The 26,847-nt window shown below is 41.5% G+C and overlaps 2 protein-coding genes across 5 annotated transcripts in view; one reads left to right on the forward strand and one right to left on the reverse strand.

Moving 5' to 3' along the window:
* The window catches only part of RBM33 (RNA binding motif protein 33), a 145,245-nt gene that overhangs the window by 66,691 nt on the left and 51,707 nt on the right, over positions 1-26,847 (reverse strand). For 2 of the 4 annotated variants that reach the window (XM_072776840.1, XM_072776842.1), the window contains 4 exons: positions 24,819-24,926; positions 9,949-10,120; positions 4,358-4,566; positions 762-1,050 (listed from right to left, as the gene is read on the reverse strand). In XM_072776840.1, coding sequence (XP_072632941.1) covers positions 762-1,050; positions 4,358-4,566; positions 9,949-10,120; positions 24,819-24,926 — 778 coding nt within the window. The remainder of the gene's footprint in view (positions 1-761; positions 1,051-4,357; positions 4,567-9,948; positions 10,121-24,818; positions 24,927-26,847) is intronic. The other 2 variants (XM_072776844.1, XM_072776841.1) reach the window with 1 other exon arrangement.
* On the forward strand, positions 10,427-17,697 carry LOC140604983 (developmental pluripotency-associated protein 2-like). Its single transcript, XM_072776845.1, has one exon. It carries the CDS (start codon positions 15,390-15,392, stop codon positions 16,293-16,295), a length of 906 nt encoding a protein of 301 aa, XP_072632946.1. The 5' UTR covers positions 10,427-15,389; the 3' UTR covers positions 16,296-17,697.

Here is a 26,847-nt window from a genome sequence, read left to right on the forward strand (position 1 = left end):
TCATCATTCCACTTATGCCATATCATCTCTTTTTGGCTTCTGGAACACTCAAGGCATGGTTCCACCCTCTCTTCTTGCTGATCCCTCGCCTGGAATACTCTCCCCTGAAACACGAGCATCACTGGCTCCCCGACCTCTTTCAACTCTGACCTCTGCAACGAAGCCTACCCCTGTGGCTCTAGTTACAGCCACAGCCAACCCTGGCCCCTTGCTCTATTCTCTGTCCACTAGCACGCCGCACACGTTCTTACTGTGATGGTTCTGGCCCGCTGCCCATCTTTGTTGGCTAGAAAGCAAGATCACCACTGCAGAAAGCTTTTATTTTTTTTTTCCAGTGATATATCTCAAATGCCAGAGATATAGTATCTCCATCAACATGTACTGAACCAATTCATGAAGACACACTCCATATCCACTGCTCAAAAGTAGTATCCTAGCCTCAATAACATGGGTCTGTAATAACATTAGAGGTTATTCACTTAACTAGAGCATACTGAGTGGAACACTCACTGTGCAAACATTCTCACTAGGCTATTTAGGAAGAATACAAACTCAGGCAATTCCACAATGTCCTCCACTGCCCTTGAAATTTAAAATTTGCTCAGTACTTTCCACCACATCAAGTTTGGCCCATCAAGCTGGCATGTATTAGGGAGTTGGTGGGGGAAGGAACCAAAGAAGTCAAGTCGTTCTTACAGACTTGCTCATGAGAACCTGGCCACGGTACCATGTGACTTTATCATAGTAGAAGAGACACGTACCTTGGACGGGCGTGACCACTGCCCCTTTGAAGTGGGGGTTTATGTGTATGTTCTTGGGCTGCTGTGGGGTCACAGGGGGAGGGGTCATCATCACCCTCGGGGCCTCTATCTGAGGGGGCATGTGCACTCCCTGAGGAGGGGAGGCGTGGTGCGGGTGCTGCAGGGGGAGCAGAGGCTGCAGTTGCTGCTGCTGGAACAGACTTCTGATAGGCTGCTGCTGCGGAGGCGGTGGCGGCGGTGGAGGTGGTGGCTGAGGCTGCGGAGGAGGAATTAATCTTGGAGAGTGCGTCTAAAAACCACCCAAAAAAAAAGAGAGAAAAATTCACAGAAATCAACATTTGCAAGAAGAGTACAAGAAGGCTAACGCCTTACAGATTTACACTAGTTACAGTAAGAGCGATAGTGGAGAAGTAAGTTCAGTGACACCTGCATAAACAGCAAAAAAGCTGCACTGCCTGTCCCGGTGAGGGCCGCTGCCTCATGAGGTGGATCAATCTCAGGGCAAAGAGGAAAAAATGGTAGCCTTAAAACCACTTGCATGGATTCCAAAAGAAAACATTTCAGTTCAGGCAATAAACCTGCCCAGAGCGAGCCAAGCACTGTGCTATAGCCAGAGCCCAAGCTGCCCTCACCTCCTGCTAGCCAGTCTTGCTCCTCCTCCCCGCCTCCTCCAGAAAGCCGGGAAGAAAGACGGGGCTGTGCATAAGTGGCCTGCCAGAAATGAGGCCTCAGAGGAGGATGAAGAATGAGAAAAAGCCCCACTCCCCCAAGAGGGTGGGAGAGACGAGGAGGCAGAGATGTGTCACACACAGGGAAAAGAAAGGAACAGCCTGCAAGCAGCAGAGCAGGCACAGAGACACACCTGCTGGGGGAAGCAGGAGAGCAGTGTGGCCACAGCCATGGAGACAGAAGACAGGCAGAGGCAAGGATGGGAAAACAGACAACTGATGCGGTCGGGGGGGGGGGGGGGGGTATGTCACACAGTCCCGAGGGGAAGGATGTGGCTGCTTGAGTGCCAGCTGACCCCGCATCCTAAGCCCCTGTGGAAAGGTCAGAGCAGGAATAACGGGTTTCCTCCCGACAGTGTGCTGCAGGGGGTCCTCGTCACTGTCCTTTTACAAATCAAGCAGTTGGTCAGCAAAAGAGCTGCAAGTGGAATCCACCCCCAGGTGACTCCACAAGTCCTGCTAGTGGCCACTCATCAGACTGGCCACAACTAAGTAGCAGAGGGAGCGCCACGCCACTGACTCCACCTTCCCACAAGAATGCCAGATGATGGAGGCCTCTGAACGCCAGTGCCTCTGAACGCCAGTGCCGAGGGAAGGGCTTGTCGCCACGGCACACAGAGTGTATAAGGAGGAACCAGCGATGTGATGTGGTGGACGGAGTAACTAGGGAGTGACACAGCCCTCCGCAGGTCACGGCAAAAGCCGAATGGAAGAAACAGCCAGGCCTGGACAAAGAGCAATAGGAAACAAGACATTTCAGAGAAACCCATGGAATTCTGAAAGCAAACTGCATATGGTCTTGGTCTCAGGGAAGACTCTTCCAAAGATTCCAGGACTAGCCTCCATTCATCGCTAGCCATGCACCCAGAATCCAGCGCGTTCTCTAACTCATGGGGTCTTGTCTCACCCGCCACTGAGCCCCCACAGAGAGTACCCTGACTGACAGACGGTCACCAGAGCCAAACATGGACCTAACAGACAGTGAACACGGGGCAGGGCCACCCACTCAAGAGCACCAAGGCGTTCTAAGGAAATCATGTGCTGTAAACCAGTGAGTTCGGGGGTGTGAGGTGCCCGTGTGGAGGCACAAAGGGCGGCGAGAAAGCACAGAATCAGCAGGGTCAGGGCTGGAGACTCACACTTGCACAGAGAGGGCGGGTGGCAGGAAGGTGACGCCGCCCAGCAAGAGCTCTGACCAAAAGGAGGGCTGCCAGGGTAGAGGCTGAAGAAGAGAAGGAGAGCACAGCCCAGCCCCAGGCAGGAGAGGATCAGGGAAGAACAGCAGGGACGACCGGACAGACCGGGAAGGCAGCGATCCTGAGAGCACCCTCAGAAGGGGTGAAGGGAGTGCCAGCCAGGCGGCAAGGGACCAACCTAGAACATGTTCTGATACAAAGACATAAGGAAGAAGATTCTTCCCAGAACTCTGAAGAGCTCTGCGGTGGGGAGCAACCAGGATCCAGAGCGTTTGTGATCTGAGGACAGACATGGATGGGAGCGAGGTTATGTTCCTCTCCAACAGCTCCGGGCCTCCCAAGAAAGTGAAATCTTAAAAGACCATGACTAGCAAAGGTGAGTACAGAGCTTACAGCCCAAAGCACCACCAGGTCGAGCAGGTCTCAGCACAGGCTTACTTCCAGGGCCCAGCTCAGTCATGAGAGTTCTGGAGACAGGACACACCCGGCAGGGGCCCAGGCTGTTTTCCAGTTGGCTAACAGTATTCAAAGGCTCACAGCTCCTCTCAGCCCAGCCTCTCCAGGGAGGCCAGCGGGGCATGCCTCCTCTCCTTGTGGATATAAAGTTCCCTTTCCAGGATCAGAGTTATGATTACACACAAACAGGTCTCCGTGTGTGGTTGCTCCCTCCTCCCCAAGGAGGCCATGGCTGCTCAATACATGGCATTCAGAGGCTGGGAGCAAAGGTACAGAACAGGGACGAGAAAGAAGGAACTAAAGGTCCAGCCCCTTTGCTGTTTGAGAAGCTTCAAAACAAAACAGTTGTATGAGCAAACAGCATCATTAATATCATCAACTTCTTTACATTAATTAAGCCACAGACTTCTCTCCCCTTCCTGGACTTCAAAATTGGAATTCCCATGTTACAACAGTAAGGCACCTTACTTACAAGTCACAAGTGAATGCATCTAACGTTGACCATTTCTACAAAGAGGCAAAGCATGAACTCCCCCTAAATTCAAATAAAAATGTACGAGGGACATGTGGTAGACACTGTGAACATGTATCTGTACTAAATAAATTTATCTTTAAAGATTAACTTCTGAAGGAAAAAGCCATAAAATGCTAAAGCTAATCAAAATAACATAAAAATCACTATACTTCCTTTCTCTGCTTCTACAATATCTTTGAAATGCGCAGAAAACGCAAATTGAGCTGAAGTTCCGAGTGTACGATTACGAATAGGATATGATAGTTACTCTAAGAGAAACTGCTACACTTAAGGGAGAAAACTCTGGCAAACAGTACAAAGGGAAAACTATTTTTATGAAGTGAACAATACTGCCTAGGTTCTACACAAACGTATGCACCATTTTGAGCATGGATGTTCAGGAGCAACAACCCTCTACAAGCAGGGAGAGGACAGAAGCCAGGCTCCTCCTTGTGCTTCTTGTCCTGTTACTTCTTTTTCCATAAGTAGCTGCATACTAATTCTTCTTTTTACTACACAAATACCAGGAGGACTGAATTTATAAGACCATAGATGAAGTTATGTTATGAAGACACTTCAGCCGTTATTCCTACTGTGAGATTTTAATTTCAGAATAGGATATCCACACCAAATATGAAAGCCACAAGGGTACATTTTCATTTGTTCTAAAGCCTTGGACTACGCAAGAAAAGTAAACATTACCACGCCAGGAGGCTGTGTCGGGAGCAGAGCAGGTCTGTGATCTTTCATTCTTGCACGCTCGCCACTGTCTCTCCTCTGGTCTCCCATTCCACGACACACTACCGAGCCTCCTCTCCTTCCTCCCCGCCTCGAACCATAGCGCCCCTGCTTATGCTGTCGTTCTCGCTCTTCAAATTCAAGCAACGCAGCTTTGGCTTCTGCTGAAAGCTCTATTTGAAAAGAGGTAAACATGTTAGATATTTCAAACAGCCTAAACTAGATTCACAGGGAGAAAACAAGGAAAGCACACATGATAAGGACACCATGAAACAACAAATGCCTCACCCCCAGGACATGACTAGTGGCAGCAAGCAGGGCCTAGCCGCCGACCCTCGCCGTCCGGTCTGTTTGTGACCCCCGCTGGATGAAGACACGCTCCTCCCATGAACCACGTAGGGAACACAGGAGCCTCAGCAAATTTCAAAGTATTTTCAATTGAGACCACACAAATGTGCAGAGGGAAGCTAAAAGGAGGGGGCCAGGGCCCAGCGTCCACTGCCCTCAAGCCGCCGCAGTCACTTTCTCCCTGACAGCATGCGGCACAGGCCAGGAGCAGGCTCTCCGGGCCCACACCAGCACGATGTCCTCAGTGGGACCAGTACCAGCAGCATGGATATGCAGTGGCACACAGACTCAAAATGAATAAAGAAAACAAATTCCTGCTTATTCTGATGTAAATGAAACTATTAATGAAATCACTCAAATCAATTTCATACAATGGAAAAATCATTTAATATTATTTCAGATTTATCAAAACAACAACAAAAAACCTTTACTCTGAAAAAAGACTTCCACGCATGCAATCTGATAATGGAAGTTAGATGAGAGCAAAGTTGCAGAAGAAAAAATCTCATTAATGCAAACGCTTTTATAGGACGACCCAGTAGCTGCTCACCTCTCTGACCACTGCTTTAAGGATACAAAAACACGGATTCCAGCCCTAAGCAGCTTCAGTTGGCATATTATTCTCAATTCCTAAAAGAGAAAAGCTGACTTATTCATATACGGTTCCTTCACTTTAAAATATGGCCTGAACTGTGGATACCTTATATTAGCAAGTGTATACCTCCTGAAGGTTTCACTGAATCCTGAGAGGCATTCATATACTCTCTTCCACAGTGAAGGGCAAATTTTAAACATTACCAGTTTATCTCCTACACCTTGGATTCCATAATCATCTCCAAACTCTTCCAAAATTTCTCAGCCACATTTCATTTCCTTGATACTGTTTCTGTGGTATTCCCCTCCCCTTCAAATAAATCTAGACCCCATTCAAAAGAAAATTTAATCTCCTCTTAACAAGCACAGACTTTTACTCTAATCTTGACTACATGATGGGTTCACATACACATTTTATGCGGTGAATCAGCAATTATTTTTCTAGTGGTTCTAAATGTCAAGATTAATTTCACTATCCCCAGTAATAAAATGGTTTCAAATGACATCTTTAATCAGCAAGTAAAAATGCTTTCCTCCAATTGAGACAAGCTGTCACAAAAGGTCACCAAAATATGACAGGATGGAAATTACATTTGTAACTTCAACTGAAATGTTAATTTCCTCTTAAGTGTTTTCTGAACTATGTCCATATTCTAAAGTAAAGAGATATAGCTCAACGTAACAAAGTTTTACAACGCATTGTCCTTTTCCAAAACGTGCTTAAGAAAAACACTTGCATACATATGATTTTATACTAGTTGGACTAATACATAATGAATAAATATTTATGAAATACACAGCTTATATGGCAAAATAAAAATAACAAATGATAGTCTGAAGTATTTTTTACAAGAGAATTTGGATCAAGTAATTTGTAAACACCTGTAATACAAGGACCATTATGTGAACTGAAGGCAATACCCTATTGCTGGCACCATCAATCTTGAACTGTTTATTATTAGATGAAAATATTCTTCCCACAGATCCTTGGTCTTAAAACTAACTAAGGATATTATTTCAAGAGAACATTATGTGGATATAATAAGAATGTTCTTTAGGCTAAAGCAATAAAATATAATTTAACATACTACATGGGCCAATGAAATCTAGAATATCATGAAATCTAGATGCTTACTCATAGGTTAATGGATTAAAAAGGCCTAACTAACAGAAATGTAGTCTTTCGTGTACTGCTAGTACTGCTCTCGAAGAGAATCTCAGGTCTACCTCCCAGGGCCAAAGAACTGGCAGCTCAGAACTTCTGTGCTGAGACCTTAGAAAAACCAGTCACTGACACCTACTTTTTAGAGATGGCTTTTGACATTTCGATTCAAAATACATCACTCCCTTACACATGTATGTTCTAGAAATCCTTCTCAGCTGGGATCCACAAGAGAGTCAAGCACTTATACCCCACGGCATCGTTTGTACATAATTCATGAATCTATCTGCTAAGCATGTGGTTTTGTACCATACTCAGGAAAACTGAGGAAAAAGTCACATTTTCTGAAATGCTTAGTACTCAGAATGCTGGTTGAAAGCCCCAAATTCTATATGAATTCAAAATACACACTGACTCAGTATTAGGGTCTATAGCTGCCAGACTGTCCTATATACGAATCTGTGGTCTCCCCATTTAATGATGGCGTCCTCTATCTGAATGCAAGAAGGGCTGAGAGAGAGAGAGACCCAACATCCTTTTGAGTTTTGAAGGGAACTCACTGCCTGCAAACAGACCAAAGGGTCAAGAACGGGGGATGCCAGAGCATAATGATTTCAGTCTTCTTTTTAAGGAGTGGAAGGTTCTCAATATTAATCAATGATATCACAAGTTAATTTTTATTTGTATTCAAAATCTTAAAAGACATCATTTGTCAAAAAACATATCATGAGACAATGTATGGATTCTTGCAGCAAGACATTTTAATCCCATTACAAAGAGTAAACAGCCTTATACAGTCAAATAAATATAAGTATTTCTATACAGGACCTGACACTGCTATCTCTCATCACCAAGAGCACACAAATAAATTAGAGGGTAAAACTTGTGCAGATTTCTAGTTTACCAAATTATGTACAGTTTCTCTTTCTCAATCAATTATTTTTTCATTTGGGGGCACCTGGGTGGTTCAGTGGTCACGCATCTGCCTTTGGCTCAGGGTGCAATCCCAGGTCCTGGGATTGAGTCCCACATCAGGCTCCCCAAAGGGAGGAGCCTGTGTCTCTGCCTCTCTCTGTCTCTCTCATGAATAAACAAATAAAATCTTTTAAAGTTAAAAAAAATATATATATATATATATTCTCATATGTAAAATTACCCTTCTGTACAGGGGAGGGGGGTGTTGGGTGGACGTGGGATCAGGCTAATAAGAGTGTACTGTTTTAGAAAACCAATCTGTAAATGGACAGAAAAATCCATTTTGTACTGGGAATAAGCCTAACTTGAGTTACCAGAAAACTCATGTTTCAAACACTAAGCCTGCTTATGTCAGGGGCCACATATGTATGGAGCAGAAAAAGATATATTTAAGCATCATTTTCACTTGGTCTACTACCCAGCCAAATTTGCACAAATGCATTTATTTTTTAATGTTTAAAAGAATGGCAAATGTCCAAACTCTTTATGCTTACAGCCCCTCTGGCACTAAGGACTCCAGACTTTCTCTGTATTTTTTTTTCCTCTCTCTGTATTTAAAGGCTCCTGCTTACCTACCACTAACCCTTCCAACCTCTTCTCTCAGGAGGTACAAATGACCACGAAAAGAGCAAAAGGAGGCAAAGGTCCTGAGATGCAGGAATGAACACAACACAGATGATGAGCACAAGCAGGATGGATACCTCGAGACATGCTATCAGTGCCTGGGGCAGGTACAGTGCAAAGAGAGAGAACTCTGGTTGAGGACAGGAGGCAGGCAGAGGCATTGAGGTTCAGGGAAAGGCAACCTCCACACTAGCCTACAGGGAGCTGGCTACAGAGGGAACAGCCCTTGGTGTTTGACAAGTGATCTCACATTCTAAGAACCTGTAGCTATCCCAGTTACTATGATGTGATACATGAAGTTCCCCAACTTATATAACACCATAGCCACTACAAAACTGTAGAAAAGTGATGATCCATCCCCATCCCAACCCTATGCCATCTCTAATAAGATGCTGCCCATTGCCCTCCAGGGCTCAGCCAGGAACACCCGTCGCCCTTGTTCATCTTACTCTAGCCCAAGCCTGAGATGTCTGCTCCAGTGTGTAACGCTACCAAGTCCTCCTGCTGAAGGACACATTTTTGTTTTTTGCTTATCCTCCTATTTTAAGACTTTTGCTTCATCTCCTTTTACCCAAGGCCAACTTCAGATCCTCTTTCTTAGAAACTTAGGTTGTCCTGCTTTAGATCAACTGGCAACTTTATAGCATAAGTTGAGAAAAGTCCAGGAAACTTTTGGGTCAAAAGGCAGAGAAGGAGGAAATCAAAGGGCTAAGAAGTAGAGACTGCCAAGAGTCTAACAATCTCTCCATAAATCACACCTAATAAATAACATGGTAAGACTGTCTCACTACTGTTAATGTGAATACCCTGGGAGCCTGGTGTCCTCAGGTAGATTCACACCTACCACTTATAGACATGTGCTCATGTTTCCAAATGAAAAGGGCTATAAATAATAGTTTAAAAAATAAACGTTATGACTGAGGAGTTTATTTTTATTTCAACCAAGACTCGTACGTGGGTAAACCCTCTGTCCTTCCACCCTTCCACCCTCTTCCTTAGAATACAGTATAATATCCTAGTGGTTCTCAAAGTACAGGTTTCAGAGCAGCAAGAATAGCATCACCTGGCAACTCAAGAGAAATCCAACTTTCTTGGGTACCAGCCTAAACCCACTGAATCAGAAGAGCTGGGAGTGGGTCCGGGAATCTGTGTTTTAATAAGTCTTCTAGGGGATTCTGTTGCTTGATCCAATTTGAAAACCACTTTATTCTTTGTAATAGACGCTAGGAAAAAAAACTCGTTGAGGGGTAGGATTAGGTTAATACTGAAAAGGGCTCTGCTGATCAGCAACAGCCTGCTGGAGATCTTTAAAAGCAGGGTTTACTCAGAATGATGTTCAATTGATTATGTCTATAAATAAATCACCTTATCTCATGAAACATGGAGAATGACATACAGGAAAGAAAAGACAAAAAAGATGGCTATAATGACAATAATAAGTACACAACACAAACAGTCTGGTCTAGACTTAGCCCCGGCAACCTTGTGTGTCTCAAGAGGGGTCAAATGACCCTGTACCATCCCCACACCACCTTCCTAGAGCCAGCCAGGACCTGCACGGTATGCATGAGAATAGGTCTAGGCCATCAACTTCAAAAGAAAAACTATTTTAAAAAATGAGCAATCAAGTATTTTATTGATATTTTTAATCCAGAAGACAGTCATTTTTATAGAATGACTTTCACAGCACCATAACTCAGCTCTAACCTGGCAAAGACCATCCACTCTCTGGACAGCACATACAATAATCTATGAAGTAGAACTGTTTCTACCTATTTGATTAATCATAATAGTACCATGGAGGAAGTTAAAATGGAGTGAAGAAGGATGGGAGACAGGCAAAAAAAGTTACCCAAAGTTTCTGGAATGTTCCTTCTCTCTCTAGTTACATCTGAGAGCCTAATAATTGTTCCTTCTTTCCTCTCAGTTTTGAAACGTAATCGTCCAGATTCTTCATCATCATCATCTTCTTCATCTGATTCTTCTTTTATGTCCTTCTGTAGTTCCAAAGTTTCCATACTGCCCTACAATGCAGATACACAAAACAAAAAGGGAGGGAGGCTGAGTTCATTCACATTCTTTTGAATGAAATACTGAAGAATGTTTTTCTATCTATAACAAGGCTCTTTATATTTAAGGTGAAAAGATACTGTAAAATGTTCCATGACAAGGCCATGTGAAATACTAAACTGTTCCAGGAACAAATAATCATCTCAAACATTAAAAAAAAGGTTTTTTTTTAGGAACAAAAAGTTCCACTCCTGCTTGTAATTAATATACAATATATACTGTTGTTACTTATGTTTCTGAGAGAAGAAACATAATTTTTTTTCTATTTAAGAATTTTTTTCAAGTAAGCACCATACCCAACCTGGGGCTCTAACTCATGACCCAGAGATCAACAGGTGAAGCTCTACCAACTGAGCCTCCCAGGAGCCCCAGGAAACATGAATTTCAAAAGTCCCTGCTGGCCTCAAGTCTGATCCAATTTCCAGCAAAATTCAAAACATTTATTAAACTAACCCTGAAGTTCCATGAGTTATCAGCAAAAATGGAATGTGTGACTTACATTCAATGAGAGTATACTCCTTCCTGTCACACAGGCTCAACACTTCAGGAGCTCCTGCCCTCATCTACCATGACTTGTACTCTAGGCAAGCACTCCAAGTCTGCTGTTAGGTTGGTTGGTCTTTTCAGCCTCCAAACTCTTTCCTCATTCACTGCTCTACTTTATTCTACTGTCCAGAGTTTGTGCATCACTGCCTCTGGCTCTGACTACTGCAATAGCAAAGCTTTTTTTTTTTTTTTTCTTTCAGTCACGCTAAAACCAGCTTTCATCTTATATTCTGCCAGCATTCCTTCAAAAATATCACCTAACCTAGTCCCAACTAATAGCAATTTCTTCACCAACAATTCTTACTCTACCATTAACTTTCCTTTTGATCTCACCACTTTTCACCTTGTACTAGGTCTCAATGACCTCCTGTGAGATAAGATAGGGACTGAGTGCCATGTTCATTTCAATACTTTTTGTAAACATAAAGAAAACAGAATTCATCCCTTTATTCTCGTGATTCATAATTTTAAATGTCCTTTACTCTTAAAAGAAACAAACATGAAAAAAAAAGAAACAAACATGAACTACTTTATTAGAAAATGCACAAGAAAAAATTTAAATAAACCAAAGATAAAATTGTTTTGTATTCTTTTCCCAACATTTTCTGTGCAAAGAGATCAACTACAAATGCACATACTCATTGCTATATACTTCAAGTCTCTAATAACTTCAGGTGTTCAAATGCCTAAAGATAAAATGATTGATGTAAACTAGATTTTAAGCCTAATGTCTATGATATCTCCACCTGTCAGTATTCTGACTTTAGTAGACCATAGAATTTTAAAGTACCAAAGTCTTGGCATTTTGTTGGTTTGAGATCATTATTTCTGTCTTACTGAATATCTGAAACCAAAATGGGTAACATATATGATGGACCCAGCTAGGTTTCTGTTGTACTACACTCAAATCAAACAAAGGTAAACTCATTTACAAAGTACTCTTCTCCACTTCCATAATGCTCCAGAACAATGCTTCTCAAATTTCATGTTTATATTCATCACTGGGAATGCTGTTAAAATGCAGATTGTGATTCTACAGGTCTCTAGTGGGGCCTGAGACTCTGCATTTCTAACAAGCTCCAGGTGAACAGACTTTGAGTAGTAAGGCCAAAAAGGAGAAAAAGAAATGGCTACCAATAAAGCAATGATTCTATTTCTTACAGTGGTCATTTCTAATTCAACCATTAACCGTAATTTCAGTTCAAAGACTTTCCAAGCAAGTTTAACATAAAACACGACAAGACTGCAATTAATAAAGTTTATTCTGCATCCAAATCTCCACCTAGAAATCTAAAGAAGACAAGAAGGAGGTGAAAATTGTTTCTTTGAAACAAATACTATAACCGACCAAAAACAAACAAATCCAGTCTATGACCCAGCAATCCCATTCCTAAATATTTATCCACAAGACATGATCATTTATGTTCATGTAAAAAAATCTGTCTCAGAGGGACGCCTGGGTGGCTCAGTGGCTGAGTGTCTGTCTTTGGCTCCAGGGTGTGATCCCAGAATTCTAGGATGGAGTCCCAAATCGGGCTCCCTGCAGAGAGCCTGCTTCTCCCTCTGCCTATGTCTCTGGCTCTCTGTGTCTCTCATGAATAAATAAATAAAATCTTAAAAAAAAAAAACAAAAAAGCAAAAACCTTGTTGGAGAATATTTACTGTTCTCTTTTGGATCACCAAAACTGGATCAACAGTAAGTGAATGGATAAACTGGGTCCACCCAATGTTCATAAGCAATAACAAGGAATGAGCTATTGATACACATGTGGGGTGAAATCACAAAAGCCACACAAGATGAGAGAAGTCAATCATAATACACTGCAACGAGTCCATTCCCAGGAGTTCTCCAAGACAAAACACCAAACTGGTTGCCAGGGATTAGAAATGGAAGGAAGGTAGGACTACGAAAGGACAGCATTATAAGGTAGTTTTTTGAGCAAATGGAATTCCTAGAATGCAAGCTTCTGGTCCAAGTCTCACAGTCAGTTAAGCGTGAACTACATGAGGCTCTGACCTAACACTGAAGCGTGGCCAGGCCTTACATGCCTCAACTATAGCCTACACTACTAGACAACCTTCTCTGAGAGAGATTCATGCCTTCAGGCACTGGTTACCACCTCTTATTCTAAATACTGGGCTCAAAAATGGCATCTCTTTTGTCCACATGATTTACAGAATCAAATAAAATAATCTATCCACCAAACTGCTCACCTTCTCCACAGTCTTTAACAAATACTATCTGGTATTCTATTTACAAGTAAAACTCCAAAAAACAAAAAAAAAGTAAAACTCCAATGAAGGGCAGTGTCAAGTGACATAAAAATTATCCTAAGATTCTATTGTGTGAGAAGTCAAATACATGTGTCTTTTGTGATCTCATTATTAAGCTTTGCCAAAAAAACCTCAAAGGTCTGATTTTTAGCTACTTAATCATCTTGAAAACCTGAGAGATCTAATTGTAACTCTTAACAGAAGGTACATAGGAAAATTATCATGAAAGTTCTTTAAAAATAGACAACTCTTAGAAATCTTATCACTTACAGCTGACCCTTGAACACAGGTTGGAAACGCACAGGTCCACTTATATGTGAATCTTTTTGATAAATGTATTTTCTTTTTTTTTAATAAATGTATTTTCTTATCACTTTCTTAATAACATTTTTTCCTCTAGCCTACTTCAAGAATACAGTATATAATACACATAACATATAAAGTAGGTATTAATAGAGTATTTCTGTTATCAGTAAGGCTCCTGGTCAACATTAAGCTCTTAGTGGTTAAGTTCTGGGCGATTTAAAAGTTATACATAGATTTTCAACTGAGTGGGGACCAGAACCCCTAACCCTAGCATTGTTCAAGGGTTAAAGGTATACATAAAGAATTAGAAAATCTAAGGGAAGCAAGACCCAGACCCTGGATATTTTTTTAAGTTCTCCAGCTAATTCTGAAATGAGCCTGTGATCTTGACGTTTTGAAAGAAAATTCAATATTCGAACTCAAACTCGAGAGGAAAAAACAGGTAGCTCTCTGTAACAGGAGGAGGGGGGAACTACAGAGAACATGGCTTTTAAAAACTTACCAAATGTTTTATTTTATTTTATTTTATTTTATTTTATTTTATTTTATTTATGAGAGAGAGAGAGAGAGAGAGAGAGAGAGAGAGGCAGAGACACAGGCAGAGGGAGAAGCAGGCTCCATGCACTGAGAGCCTGATGTGGGATTTGATCCGGGGTCTCCAGGATCACGCCCTGGGCCAAAGGCAGGCGCCAAACCGCTGCACAACTCAGGGATCCCCCAAATGTTTTTAATCCTTACAAAATATTTAACAGAGCATAATTCTTTATTATATCATGAAATACAAATCAAAGACAAATACTACTTCTATCAATAGTGAAAATTTAGGGGCACCTGGGTGGCTCAGTCTGTTAAGCATCCGACTCTTGATTTCAGGCCAGGTCATGATCTCAGGGTCCTGAGATCAAGCCCTTAGTCAGGCTCTATGTGCAGCAAAGAATCTGCTTAAGATTCATTCTCTCTCTCTCTCTCTCCCCTTCTCCTCCCTTGTTTACTCTCTCTCCAAAATAAAGAAAATAAATCTTTTTTTTTTAAATAGTAAAAACTTACCAGGTGGAAAGATGGAGCAATCGAATGGCACAAAAATGCTAAGAAATTACAAACCAATATTCTTCATAAGTAAAGACACAAAATTCCTTTTAAAAAATAATAAAAGTTCATGGAATCCAGCATAATATATCACGACGAAGTGAGATTTAGCCAGAAGCACAAGTTTAAGATTTAAAAAAAAAAAAAAAGGCAGTCACAATTTAACAAATCTCAGAGAAAAATCCCAAATATATGTAGATTGCACCCCTGCCCCCAAACCCTCCTCCAGAGGTGGCTCTCCAGTCCTTCCTGTGCTTTAAAGGCAAATTACCCTTAGGGACTTGCTTCCAAAGAACAGAGCACAGAAAAGGAAAGACAGTACCTTACAGATCTACTACCTATAACTAGTGAACACAAACTCACCACATGATCAAGGCTAAATTGGCCAGCGAAGTCCTATGCCCAGTGGTATGATGAATGAGAAGGCACTGAACCCCTGTGGCATTCCTTCCAAAAGCCCATAACCCCAGTCTAACTGTCAGGAAAATATCAGACAAGCCCAGACTGGAAGATCTCTATAGGATACCTGGCCAGGTAGACTGGTATGCTTGTGAAATACAAGCAAAGACTGACAAACTGGCACAGACCAGAGGAGATGCAATAATTATGCGGGCCCCTGGACTGGATCCCAGAACAGAAAGAGGACATAAATTTTTTTTTTTGTTAAACGGAAATAAAGTCTATGAAGTATAGTTAATAGTTTTTTAAAAATCAGTTTAATTCACATTAATAAAAAAAGGATAAAAGCCACAAGAGTATCTCAACGGATGCAGGAAAAGTACTGACAAAATTCAATACCCATTTCTCATTTAAAAATAAAAATCTCAGCAAACTAGATGGAGAAAAGAACTTCAATCTGATCAAACACAAACCTCCACTGAGCTCCTATTACCTACTTGATGAAATAGTGAGCACTTCCCCTACCATCAAGAACCAGGCAAGAGAGGTGAAGAGGATTGGAGGGCCCAAGTCCTGACCTTGCTGGCTCTGCCTTCCCTGAGCGTCCTGGAAATGGAGAACTCGACTTACAACAATGAGCAGAATTTCTCTGAGGAGGCATTAGAGGAAGAAAGTGTGATTCTCACATTGGTTCCAGTTAATGAAGAACTTAATGAAGAACAAATGGAACCAAGTGTTTCTTCAACTTCAGAAGTCAGTCTGAAGATGCCTGGGTCAAGCAACAAAGTTTGTCATCCTCATATAAGTGAACGATTCAAGTTTTGTCCAAAACATAGTTGTTGTAGTACACCAGCCCCTCCTTTGCCAGCCAGTTTGCCTCCAGTTAATAAAGTACGTTGGGACATTTTGCGGAACTGGTGCCAACAATTGAATTTGAGTACCCATGGCCGGAAAAGAGAGGTTTATCTGAGGCTCCAGAAACATGCTTACTCTGAAACAAACCAGGAGTGTGACAATGTAAAGACTATTCCTGAAACACCACCAGAGGCTAAATCGGAGTCATGTTCGGCGAAATGCAAGATGGTGACCAAGATTTGGAAAAGTTGTAAGAGTGAGAGAGGCAGGGGGATTAATACAGTCAAAGTCGTAACTTCGGCACAAGAAGGCATGTTGGCAGCATGGTCAAGAATTGCTGCAAGAGCCAGTCAATCCAAGTCTGTGAATTCACGTTCCATTCCTGCTTCTGTTGAGACCTTTCTGCTGCAAGCCTCTGGTGTCAGGTGGTGTGTGGTCCATGGCAGACCTCTCCTTGCAGACACACAAGGTTGGGTTCGCCTGCAGTTTCATGCAGGTCAGGCCTGGGTGCCTGACACTCCCAAAAGGATGATCTCTCTCTTCCTGTTACCTGTCTGCACTTTCCCATCTCCAGGCCTAGAAGATAATATGTTATGCCCTGAATGTGCTAAAAGAAATAAGAAGATGATGAAAAGATTAATTGCACTGGGGAAGGAAAGGTGACCTCGTTCGAACACATCAACACCATTCCCTTTGAATGGGCCATATCTTGATACAGAATAAAACATGATCGAGAGCCCAGAGCCACCCCTGAATTGCATCCCAGTGTTTGCTGCGCTCTGTCCTAGCCAGCCTCAGCATTGCTTGATAACCTTGAGTATGGATGTGAATGTCTGGATTCTGTACTTGAGGCTTGCCAAGAAGTGACTGCTACCCCTGCTTCAAGTACTTAGTCCTATAGAGTATAACTTAGTTCTGTTTTAATTAATAGATTTTTGAAAGTTTTAGGTTTTCAGAAAAATTGAACAGAAAGTGCAGAGCTCTGAAATAACTGCTCCAACCCCTTCCCCTACTATCAGCAGCCTGTACCAGAGTGGTGCAGTTGTTGAACCTACATCGACTTCATTATCACCCAAAGCCCATAGTTTACAACAGGGTTCACTTTGGGACTCCTGGGTGGCTCAGCAGTTGAGCATCCTGCCTTTGGCTCAGGGCATGGTCCCAGGGTCCCAGGATCGAGTCCCACATTGGGCTCCCTGCATGAAGCCTGCTTCTCCCTCTGCCTGTGTCTCTGCCTCTTTCTCTGTGTCTCTCATGAGTAAATAAATTAAATCAGGCAAGAATGAATGTCTACAATATTTCTATTCTTTCAAAGAAGTAAAAGAAATAAAAGGACAGGGAGGAAATGAAGAATTAAAGTATGTTTATTAACAGGCAACATGATTACTAAGGTGTTAGTTTTCCCCCAATTTGATGGAAAGACAAGAATGCATTCTCTACCAAAATCCCAATCAGATCAGTAGATACAGGCAAGTCAGTTACAGAATTTATAAGGAAACTCAAAGGACCTAGGATAACCAATCTTGAAGACAAAGCTGATGGATTTAGACTACCTGCCACAGTAATCAAGACAGGGTAGATCGGCAAGGAAACAAGAGGTTCCAGAAAGAGACCCAAACTTAAACTTAATTCCCAACATAAGCACCAAGGCAATTCAATGGGAAAGGAAGGCTTTACAATAAATAATGCTGCAACAATCAGATAAACATACAGAAATGGGGCACCTGGGTGGCTCAGCAGTTGAGAGTCTGCCTTGGGCTCAAGGCATGATCCAGATTCCAGGGATCAAGTCCCGCATCAGGCTCCCCACAGGGAGCCTGCTTTGTCCTCTGCCTATGTCTCTGCCTCTCTCTGTGTCTCTCATAAATAAATAAATAAATAAATAGATAGATAGATAGATAGATAGATAGATAGATAGATAAATCTTAAAAAAAAAAGTGAAGCTCATACACACACACAAATTTATTAGTTGAGATAGAACATAGTCCTAAACTACAAATAGCTACAAAGCTTCCAGAAGAACACAAGGGCTAATATCTTTACAATTCTGGGGTAGGCAAAGATTTCTTGGGTCATAGAATTACCTGGTCCTCATCAAATTTAAATTTTCTGCTCATGAAAAGATATCTTTAAGAAAATTTACACACAAGCCACAGGCTCAGAGAAAATATTCACTACACATATAAACATCAGTCTGTCTATCTAGGGGTGTCTGGGGGCTCAGTCAGTTGTGTCCAACTCTTGGTTTGGGCTCAGGTCATGGTCTTGCAATTATGGAATGGAGTACTGAATTGGGCTCTGCTCAGTAGAGAGTCTGCTTCAGATTCTCTCTCCCTCCCCTTCTCGCTCTAATAAATCAATCTTTAAAAAAAACCATCAATCTTTCTAGAACATACAGACAGTAGATACTGATATATGTATTCTATGTAGAGCATATACAGGCAATATTTATTCTCTATGTGGGGTATACAGACTATGTAAAGCATATATAGACAAAGATTGAAAAGAACACACATTTTTTCAACAGACTAAAAACAAACAAGGAAGATCTCCAAGACCAATCAGCACATAGAACGGCACTTGGTATTCTTAGTTATCAGAGGAACACACACTAAAACCATGATGACACACAGAGTCCAAGGACTACATGGAAACAAGTGACACTATAAAGTGATGGAGAAGGGAGACTCTCAGGCAGACCACAGGGAGTACGAAATGATTAACAACCACTCTGGGATACCATTTGGTGGTTTCTTACAGGATTAAACATACTTCTACCCTGTCTCTCAGTAATTCCACTCCTAGTTAAAACCAAGGAAAAGGAAAAGGTCCACTAAAAGATATGTAAAATAATCTTTACAGTTACTTTATTCATGGCTTTAAAAAAAAAAAAAAAAGGAAACCCAAATCTTTTTTTTTAAGATTTTTTTTTAATTTTTATTTATTTATGATAGTCACAGAGAGAGAGAGAGAGAGAGAGAGAGGCAGAGACACAGGCAGATGGAGAAGCAAGCTCCATGCACCGGGAGCCCGACGTGGGATTCGATCCCAGGTCTCCAGGATCGCGCCCTGGGCCAAAGACAGGTGCCAAACCGCTGCGCCACCCAGGGATCCCCCAAATCTTTATTATCATGGGAATAAACAAATAAGGTACATCCCTAAAGTGGAGGGAGGGGCAGATCTACACAACCATTTGCATGAGTCTCAAAAATATTACGATGAATACAAAAGTCAGACACAGAGTAATCATTACAAACTACATGACCACATTTCTATGAAGTTCTAAAACTGGAAAGACTCAGACAACAAATTAAGAATACTATCTCTGGGGAGGGAGGGGAGGGAGGGGAGGGAAGGAGGGAAAAAAAGAAAGGAGGAAGAAAAAGAAAAAAAGGAAGGAAGGAAAAGAAAAAAGAAAGAATGAATGAATGTTCTGGGGTCACAGAACTGCCTCTCAGCAAAGGAAAGTGGTAACTCAAACAAACTCTTGGATCAAAATGCTGAACTGTACACTTCAGATCCGTGTCTATCACTGAACATATATGGCATCACCATTTTAAAAAGTACATCTTTTTTTTTTTTTTTTAAGATTTTATTTATTCATGAGACACACAGAGAGAGGCAGAGACATAGGCAGAGACAGAGGGAGGCTCCATGCAGGGAGCCCAATGTGGGACTTGATCCAGGGACTCTAGGATCATGCCCTGGGCTGAAGGCAGGAGCTCAACTGCTGAGCCACCCAGGCATTCCAAAAGTAAATCTTTTAAAAAGTGCAAAGATTTCTTTAAATTTCTCTCATTACTCCTCCTATACATGAAAAAAATATCTAAAATAGCAAGCCTGTTTAAACCATATGTGAAGACAGGCATAACTGGCACTGGTCATCTTTATAATTGCCTTGTTCTAATCTGTTGAGAGTATAGAGATTTCTTTGTTCTAACAAAGCAAGAACATTAATTAAATAAGAGGAGTCACCTCAAATAGGCTTTCCAATTGAAATGACTCCTTAGTTGCATAATTCAAATGCTAATATGTACTTAAATAGAGCATAAAGCTCCTAGAAGGAGGCCGTCCTTGTCCTCGTCCTCACTGGGGCTTCCTTCCTTGGCTCTAAGCAACCCAGAGTCATGTCACAGCAAATGCTGCAAGAGGCACAAAGGGCTGGTACATCAACACTCTGCAGACACTTATGAAAAGATGAAAAGGCTAGAAAGACACCAAAACACAGGCATTGTGGCAGATTAAAACTGTTACTCCTCCTTGAGGACTCTATTTTGACTTCTAAAAAAGATGGAATAGCAGCTCTCCAAAAGCAAAACCTACCAAAAGGTACTAAAATTAAAATACCACATAACACCTATTTTTCAATACCTAAAATAATACCATGCACACAAATTCTCAATAACGCTATTATAGACTGATACTCAGTGATTCCTCTACAAGAAAGATAACAAGCCCAAAATATTTGTTGCTAGTGGCAAGACCAGCATATTACCTGCCTCTAAGAAGGAGGATCAAAAGTCCTGAGGGCAAAGTACATCACAAAGAATTTCCAGTCAATACAAAACCAGCAACATAAACAAGGCAAAGGCAAACAAAGCAACAAAAGACAGAAAGATAAGAAAGCAAATATATTTAAAAACATGCCACAAATACAAATACATTAAATATACAAAATACAAATGCATTAAAAATACTTGGAAGATATATTAAGCAACTTAAGGCAAACTTAAACCACGCTCAGAGACAGACGGATAAGAAAGTAAACATATGAGTGACTTTTTAAAAATACTTTCAAATACTCAATTTAAAATTAAATTATGGGACATACAGCTTAGAAGAAAAAAGCAAATACTATACTTCCTCACAGATGGTATAAAAAAAAGAGAAGCTAGTCAATCTGGAGAAGAGTTTACTTTCTGCTCTATAAAAAGATTCGTACTGAAAACAACCCTTACGATGTTTCCTATGAGACTTAACAGCAACTAGAAATCACAGGAGTTAACAATTGCAATCTGTTGACAAATTCTAGGGGCAAAATTTTAACCATCTTTTGTTTCCTCGTTTATGAAAGTTATTCTAGTCATAGCAAAAATATTTTAAAATATTTGGGATACCATCTAGAGGTAATCACTATCACCGTTTTTGTCTTTATCCATACAGATGTTGAGAATCTCACACACACATTTAGATGTGCAAAGTTACAGGGACCTTAGCGGGAAACTGTACTATCTTCCTCTTTTCACTTTACATGCCCACCAGAGAGCTAGGGCATCTTCGGGTAACCTATGGCTCCCTATGAAGTTAGGCCATCATTTGACCCTCTAGAAAAATCTACATTGGTTCCATTTAATCTCAAGGCTGCAAACAACTGGAGCACCTATCTTTGAACAAATCTTTGATGAACTATTTTGGATGACTTCGGCAGGGTGGAATTACTGAGTCAAAGGACTTTAAAGCTTTTGATGCCATCAAGAAGAATGTAGGGTGTGGAATCTTCCCCTTCTAGCCAGACAATGAGGTAGCTAGCCAGTTTCACAGGGTGTGTGAGAAGCCAATAGACCCAGGTCACAGGTGAGGACAATGTATTACTCTGACCCAGAGCAGTGGCATTTGGGAGCCAACTCCCTGAGCTGATTCCCAGTGTGCTGTGTGAATGCAGGGGGCTGTGCTACAGGAGAGGTGTGAGCTTAGAGACCTCCAGGAAGATACTCCATCTTTCAAGGCCATGTGCTATACAAACATCCTTGAAAAGATAGCTGAGAACAAAGGGGCAGTCCATGCTTTGCTCACAGAACATGCAGACATGAGAGACCCATGGAAAACTGTCTCTGGGCAGTTAACATTTCTAAAATGGTCCTCCAATAGAATGAGACCACATGTGACCAATGATCTTGATTTTTGCCAGTATTAAAAAAGGTTAAAATGATCAATTTTGTTCTATTTCATTGAATATATATTTTTTAAAGATTTTTATTTATTCATGAGAGACAGAGAAAAAGACAGACAGAGGCAGAGGGAGAAGCAGCCTCCTTGCAAGGAGCCCGATGTGGGACTTGATCCCCGACTCCAGGATTACGCCCTGAGCCAAGGGCAGATGCTCAACCACTGAGCCACCCAGGGGTCCCTTATTGAATGTATTTTATATAGGTTTAAAAAAAAAAAAGAAGAAGAAGAAGAAGATTTTATTTATTTATTCATAAGAGACGCAGAGAGAGGGCAGAGACACAGGCAGAAGGAGAAGCAGGCTCCCTGTGGAAAGCCCAATATGGGACTTGAACCCAGCACCCCCAGATCACACCCTGAGCCAAAGACAGACCCTCAACCACTGAGCCACACAGGTGTTCCTGTATTTTATATGCTTAATGGTCATTCGATTATCTTATTGTTGGATTACTTTCTCATAATACCTTACCCTTCTTTCTATAGGAGTGCTCATCTGTATATACTGAATATATTAACTCTCACATACTGATTATGCTAATTTTGCTAAATATATTAATTCTTAGGCTCACATGTAAATATTTCCCCAAATTTGTCATTTGTTGTAACTCCTTTATGTGTTCTGGGGGTATTTATACATGATCAAATCATTATTTTCCTTAACATCATAAAAAGGCCTTATTACCAAGAGTAGTACAATGGTAATAACCAAGACAACTTGGTGCTCGTTTTTCCTCACTTTCTCTCATGTCCTTAATAATTAAACCCCCAATTTTGGCTGAATACATTGTTACCTCACACTATCTTCATCAGTTTCCCCTACTGTGGGTTACAGCCATGTGACCAATGCATAACTCACGAGATGTTTGCGGAGTGCCATATGAGAACTCCAGGACGCATCTTCAAAGTGTGGCATGGCCCCCTTCCATCCCACTGTAATCCACTGTTTGGATGTGGACCATGCTAAGAACAGCAACCCTAGAACTTACCATGCACATCTAGAAGAAGCCTGGGTATGTGAATACCTGGTGAGGCCTATACCAGATCTGAAACACTCTCAGAATGGAATCTTTCATCATTAGTGAAAAATAAACTTCCAACCCTTGCTGAGTTTTCGGTTTTGCAGGTAAACCTAAGGCCACTTGGTCACCGTTATTAAAATGTTTTCTTCTACTCCACTGACAGTTTGGTGTGTGTCTATGCATATGTACAAAGGTATGTCTCGTTATATTTTTTTACACTAAAAGATTTAATCAATCTGAGATCCAATTGGTATAAGGTAGGGATCCAACTTTTTCCCAGATGATCCATCCTAAGTATGTCTGAGATAATCTATCGTATTAACACATGTGCTATGAGATCATTTCCTTTAAGGCTGGGTCTGATCAATAATGTTCCTCCAAAGACATCTCTCTATCCACAAGATACTTGAAACTGAAAGGCAAGATTACCACTTTTTAAAGTAATAACCCACTTTTGCTATAATAATTTAATGAATAAAGTTCAGAAACCAAATCTGAAATACCTAGATCTACAAGTCATACCTAGAAGGCACTCAGGCATCACTAATACCTGCTTTTCTTTGACTGCTTTACACAAAAAAAAGAGTTCCTATCTCCAGAGACCATTAGACCTTTTCTCATTCTAAAACGTGCTATAAACACAATAATATTATCAAAGGGTAAAGAGACTGTTACCTAAAATACTGGAAGAATAAATTACAAACAAATATTCCAAAATCCCACAAACTAATAAGCAGGATCAAACTACCCGTTTCCCTCTGAACTCTTCATCACTGGGAAGGATGTCTGCAGCGTCCTATCAGCCCCGCCCCTCCTCTCCCCTCAGGGCTTCTTATGAGTTCTCTCTGGGCTTGCTCCAGGTCATAGGCCAGGCAGAGCCTTCAGGACCCCCAGGACAGTGTTGAGTACAACCCACACCCACATCTGAGCCTCGGTGCAGTGTCGCTGACTGCCAGTACAGAATGGTGAGAAGGAGGGGAATCATCTCCAATTTTACAACTTCTTCCGCTTTGTCTTGGTACTTGGTCCTGGTTCCTTCTATAACTGGAGAACCTGGGTAAGGAGTTCCCCATACTATATACTTCTATCTTTTCTCTAAGTGTCAAATTATTTCAAATAGCAAGAGATATCACAAAAAGACAAATCTGCTTCAGCCTGTTAGGGAGGAGAGAGGCTGCTACATCCTGGGAAGGGTCTGCCCACGGCACACAGGATCACACACTCCATCACAGCACCATACTGAGGAAAAAGGGGAAATAAAACATTCTGTATGCTGCATTCCTAAAGCACTGGTGTAAGGCCTGGAGTAGATAACCTAAGCCAGTAAAATACTACTTTTCATGATCTTTTGAAAAAAGGGAGGGGGATTATTATGGAAAATAACTGAGAAAAAAAAACATTAATAAGGAAAACAAGTTTTTAGATCAACCAATCCTAAGGCTATAGAACAATTTAATGGTTTATCTGCTTGGCTCACCAGACAAGTCCTAAGGTTGGAAAACTGAATCTATTAAGCCCTACACCTCGTACCACCTTTATTCATCCAAAGGACATCTGTTTTCAGACCTAGCCCACAGGTTGTTACCTGTTCCACAAAGCACGGGTGCCTCCCCACCCACTTTCCCCAAAGCACTCCAAGACATGCTCCCAACCAGAGGGACCCTCCATGAACTCCTGAAAGCAGGGATCTGAGCCTTTGCTGGCAAACTTCACATCTTCTAGTTTATTTACATCACACGGGATTTGCCCACATGTCTTCCCTCCCCTGTATTAAGTTGAGCATTCCCTGAGTACAGGAACCAAGCTTCTAAAACATCTTTGTTTCTTCAAAACCTAAAACAGCCTAAATACAGGGATACTGGAAGTATTTTTTCAATAATGGTCATAACTAATGAATGGTAACTAATTTAAAATGATCACAGCACTCCTTTCAAACACAACACATACATCACATTTTTTAAAGATTTCTACCCACGCCCACATAAAACACTGAAAATATCTAACACGGAAAGGGCAAACAGCTTTGTGGAAATCACAGTTCACCAGAACTCACTGCCCAAAGACTCTAGAAAGCTCAGGCTTCTTACTGCACACATAGTTCAAAGAAGAGATGTATCAACTTTCACTAATGCTTTAAAAAAAAAAAAAAAAGGTCATTTTAAATCTGGAGGGAAAAAAAACCACTAAAATTTTGGACTCTTTTTAAAAGATGAACAAATACCTCTTCAGTTTCAGGAGCAACCTGGAGGTCATCTAATTCACCTTCAGCAACACAGTCTTCCTGCTCTTGCAGCCCTTGCTGCCCACAAGCCTGCAAGTATTCTTCATCCTAACAGCCATTAAAGAGAAAGTAAGTCTTCCTCATAAAGCTTTGGGTTTTCATCTTCATGACTCATGCTTCATTACTTTAGCAAATTTTACTATGGCAAGTACCCGACTAGGCAGAAAGCACCAAGCATGAGAATCAAATGCAGCCTCCCCTGTGTTAATGAGAACGGAGTGCAGTGCGCTGACCCCCATCACCAAAGTTAGTGACACAGCTCTGCTTCAGACCCCAAGCGCCCTGATAAACAGCTCTTCTTACAATCAGCACCAAGGAAAGGCAATCTTCAAAAGGATGTGCATGTGCTTGCACAGTGCAGCTCAGCAGCAGTAAAGGGCCAAAATCATGCCCAACATGCACCACTTTTATGGCAAGAAAAGGCAAAAGTATAAGCCATTCAATTCAACACAGGAGCTTTATTAAAAATCATGTAAGTATCTGCTTCTCCATCGGCCCATCCCTAGAATTAGAGGGGTGGTCCTAGGTTTGTATGAAATGTAATGGGCACATCAGCAGGCAGGCATCCCTTGAAGGGTGTATGGAAGGAAGCAGACAACCTGGCTAGAGACCATTTCCAGAGAAGGAAGGGTTCCTACAGGTACTACTATCAAGTCACAAGAACATCTGATCCTACACAGGGGAGCTGAACTTGCCAGCATACCTGGTCACTGGCTGAAATAAAGAGTGCATGGTTACAAGGTAAGCAGCCAAGAGTGAGCATGCAGAATGTGAGCAAGCTGCTGTGAGGTACACAAGGAGCCGAACCTACAACCCCCAAAGAAACCAGCTGTATTCAAGGCAACAAACCATCTTAGGTCCCACAAATTTCTCTCAGGGCTACCTGAACACACTGCATCTCACTCTCCAGAAGAAACGATCCCATCAAAGAGAAACTATCACTACCCAGGATTCACTGACAGCAGAACTGTCAGATTTCAAATAAGGCCAGATGATGCTAATCAAAATCTACAGCTAATATACAATGGAGAATAGTCTATGACTGGATCCTCCCCAGGAAACAAAAATCTGCTACCCTTCATTTAAATTATCAATCTGAAGTTGTTTTTACAGCACAATGTTTTATGAAATCTCAATTTTTGGTAATTTCAAAGGCCCTAAAAAGACTGTGCTTAAAAGTATAAATTACTCAACAATTTCCTCCTGTTTTGTTGAATAATAAACGATAATCTTCTCTTAATACAAGAATGTAAGTTTTTAAATCATATCCCAATTCACTCTCAAGAATAAGAGTCACAAAACCCAAGGGAACTTGTTTTTGAGTATGACAGGAAAGAACCCTGGAATTCTATTACCAACATTTAAATGTGGACCTAGCTTCTTCATATGTAGAAGCATCCCTTCCAATTGTAAAATTCTGTGGCTTTATGACTGTACTCCCAGATATACACAAACTCCCTCCATGAGTGAGCCCAAACAGACAGACCGTGCTCATGCTCAGCATGTCAAGTTCGATTCTACCTTGAGAGGACAAGTTAATGGTTCCTAACTAGGGCATGAACCACGGTGAAATAAGTCATCTGATAAACTGAAATGCCACGGGGACACAAAGGCACACAATCTAGTCATGTGCTCGTTCATCTACTCACGAACAATCCCCTCACTATGCACCAGGGGCAGCCTGCTACAGAGCTGGAGCAGGGCGCCACAGTTTAAGGCCATCTCTCTCCTCCATCCAAAGAAAAGGTAATGGCACACTCCAGCACCGTGGTAACTATGAAGAAACCAACAATCCGAAAGAAACGGTAGAGAGAAAAGAGCGACCATGGCTATGAAGCTAAATGTGCTGAGGTGAGCTGACACGGCTCATGGGACACTCAACTATTTTGCCTCACCTTTCAAATTTACAGCTCCCTGTGAAAAGATAACGATGCTTTCAGAAATTCTAAGCAAAACTGTTTTTTTTCCC

This window comes from Canis lupus, chromosome 15 (assembly GCF_048164855.1).
Source record: "Canis lupus baileyi chromosome 15, mCanLup2.hap1, whole genome shotgun sequence".
NCBI classification, from domain to species: Eukaryota; Metazoa; Chordata; class Mammalia; order Carnivora; family Canidae; genus Canis; species Canis lupus.

Coding starts and splice junctions, on each gene's coding strand:
- LOC140604983 (XM_072776845.1), top strand. CDS start 15,390: ATGGAGAACTCGACTTACAACAATGAGCAGAATTTCTCTGAGGAGGCA.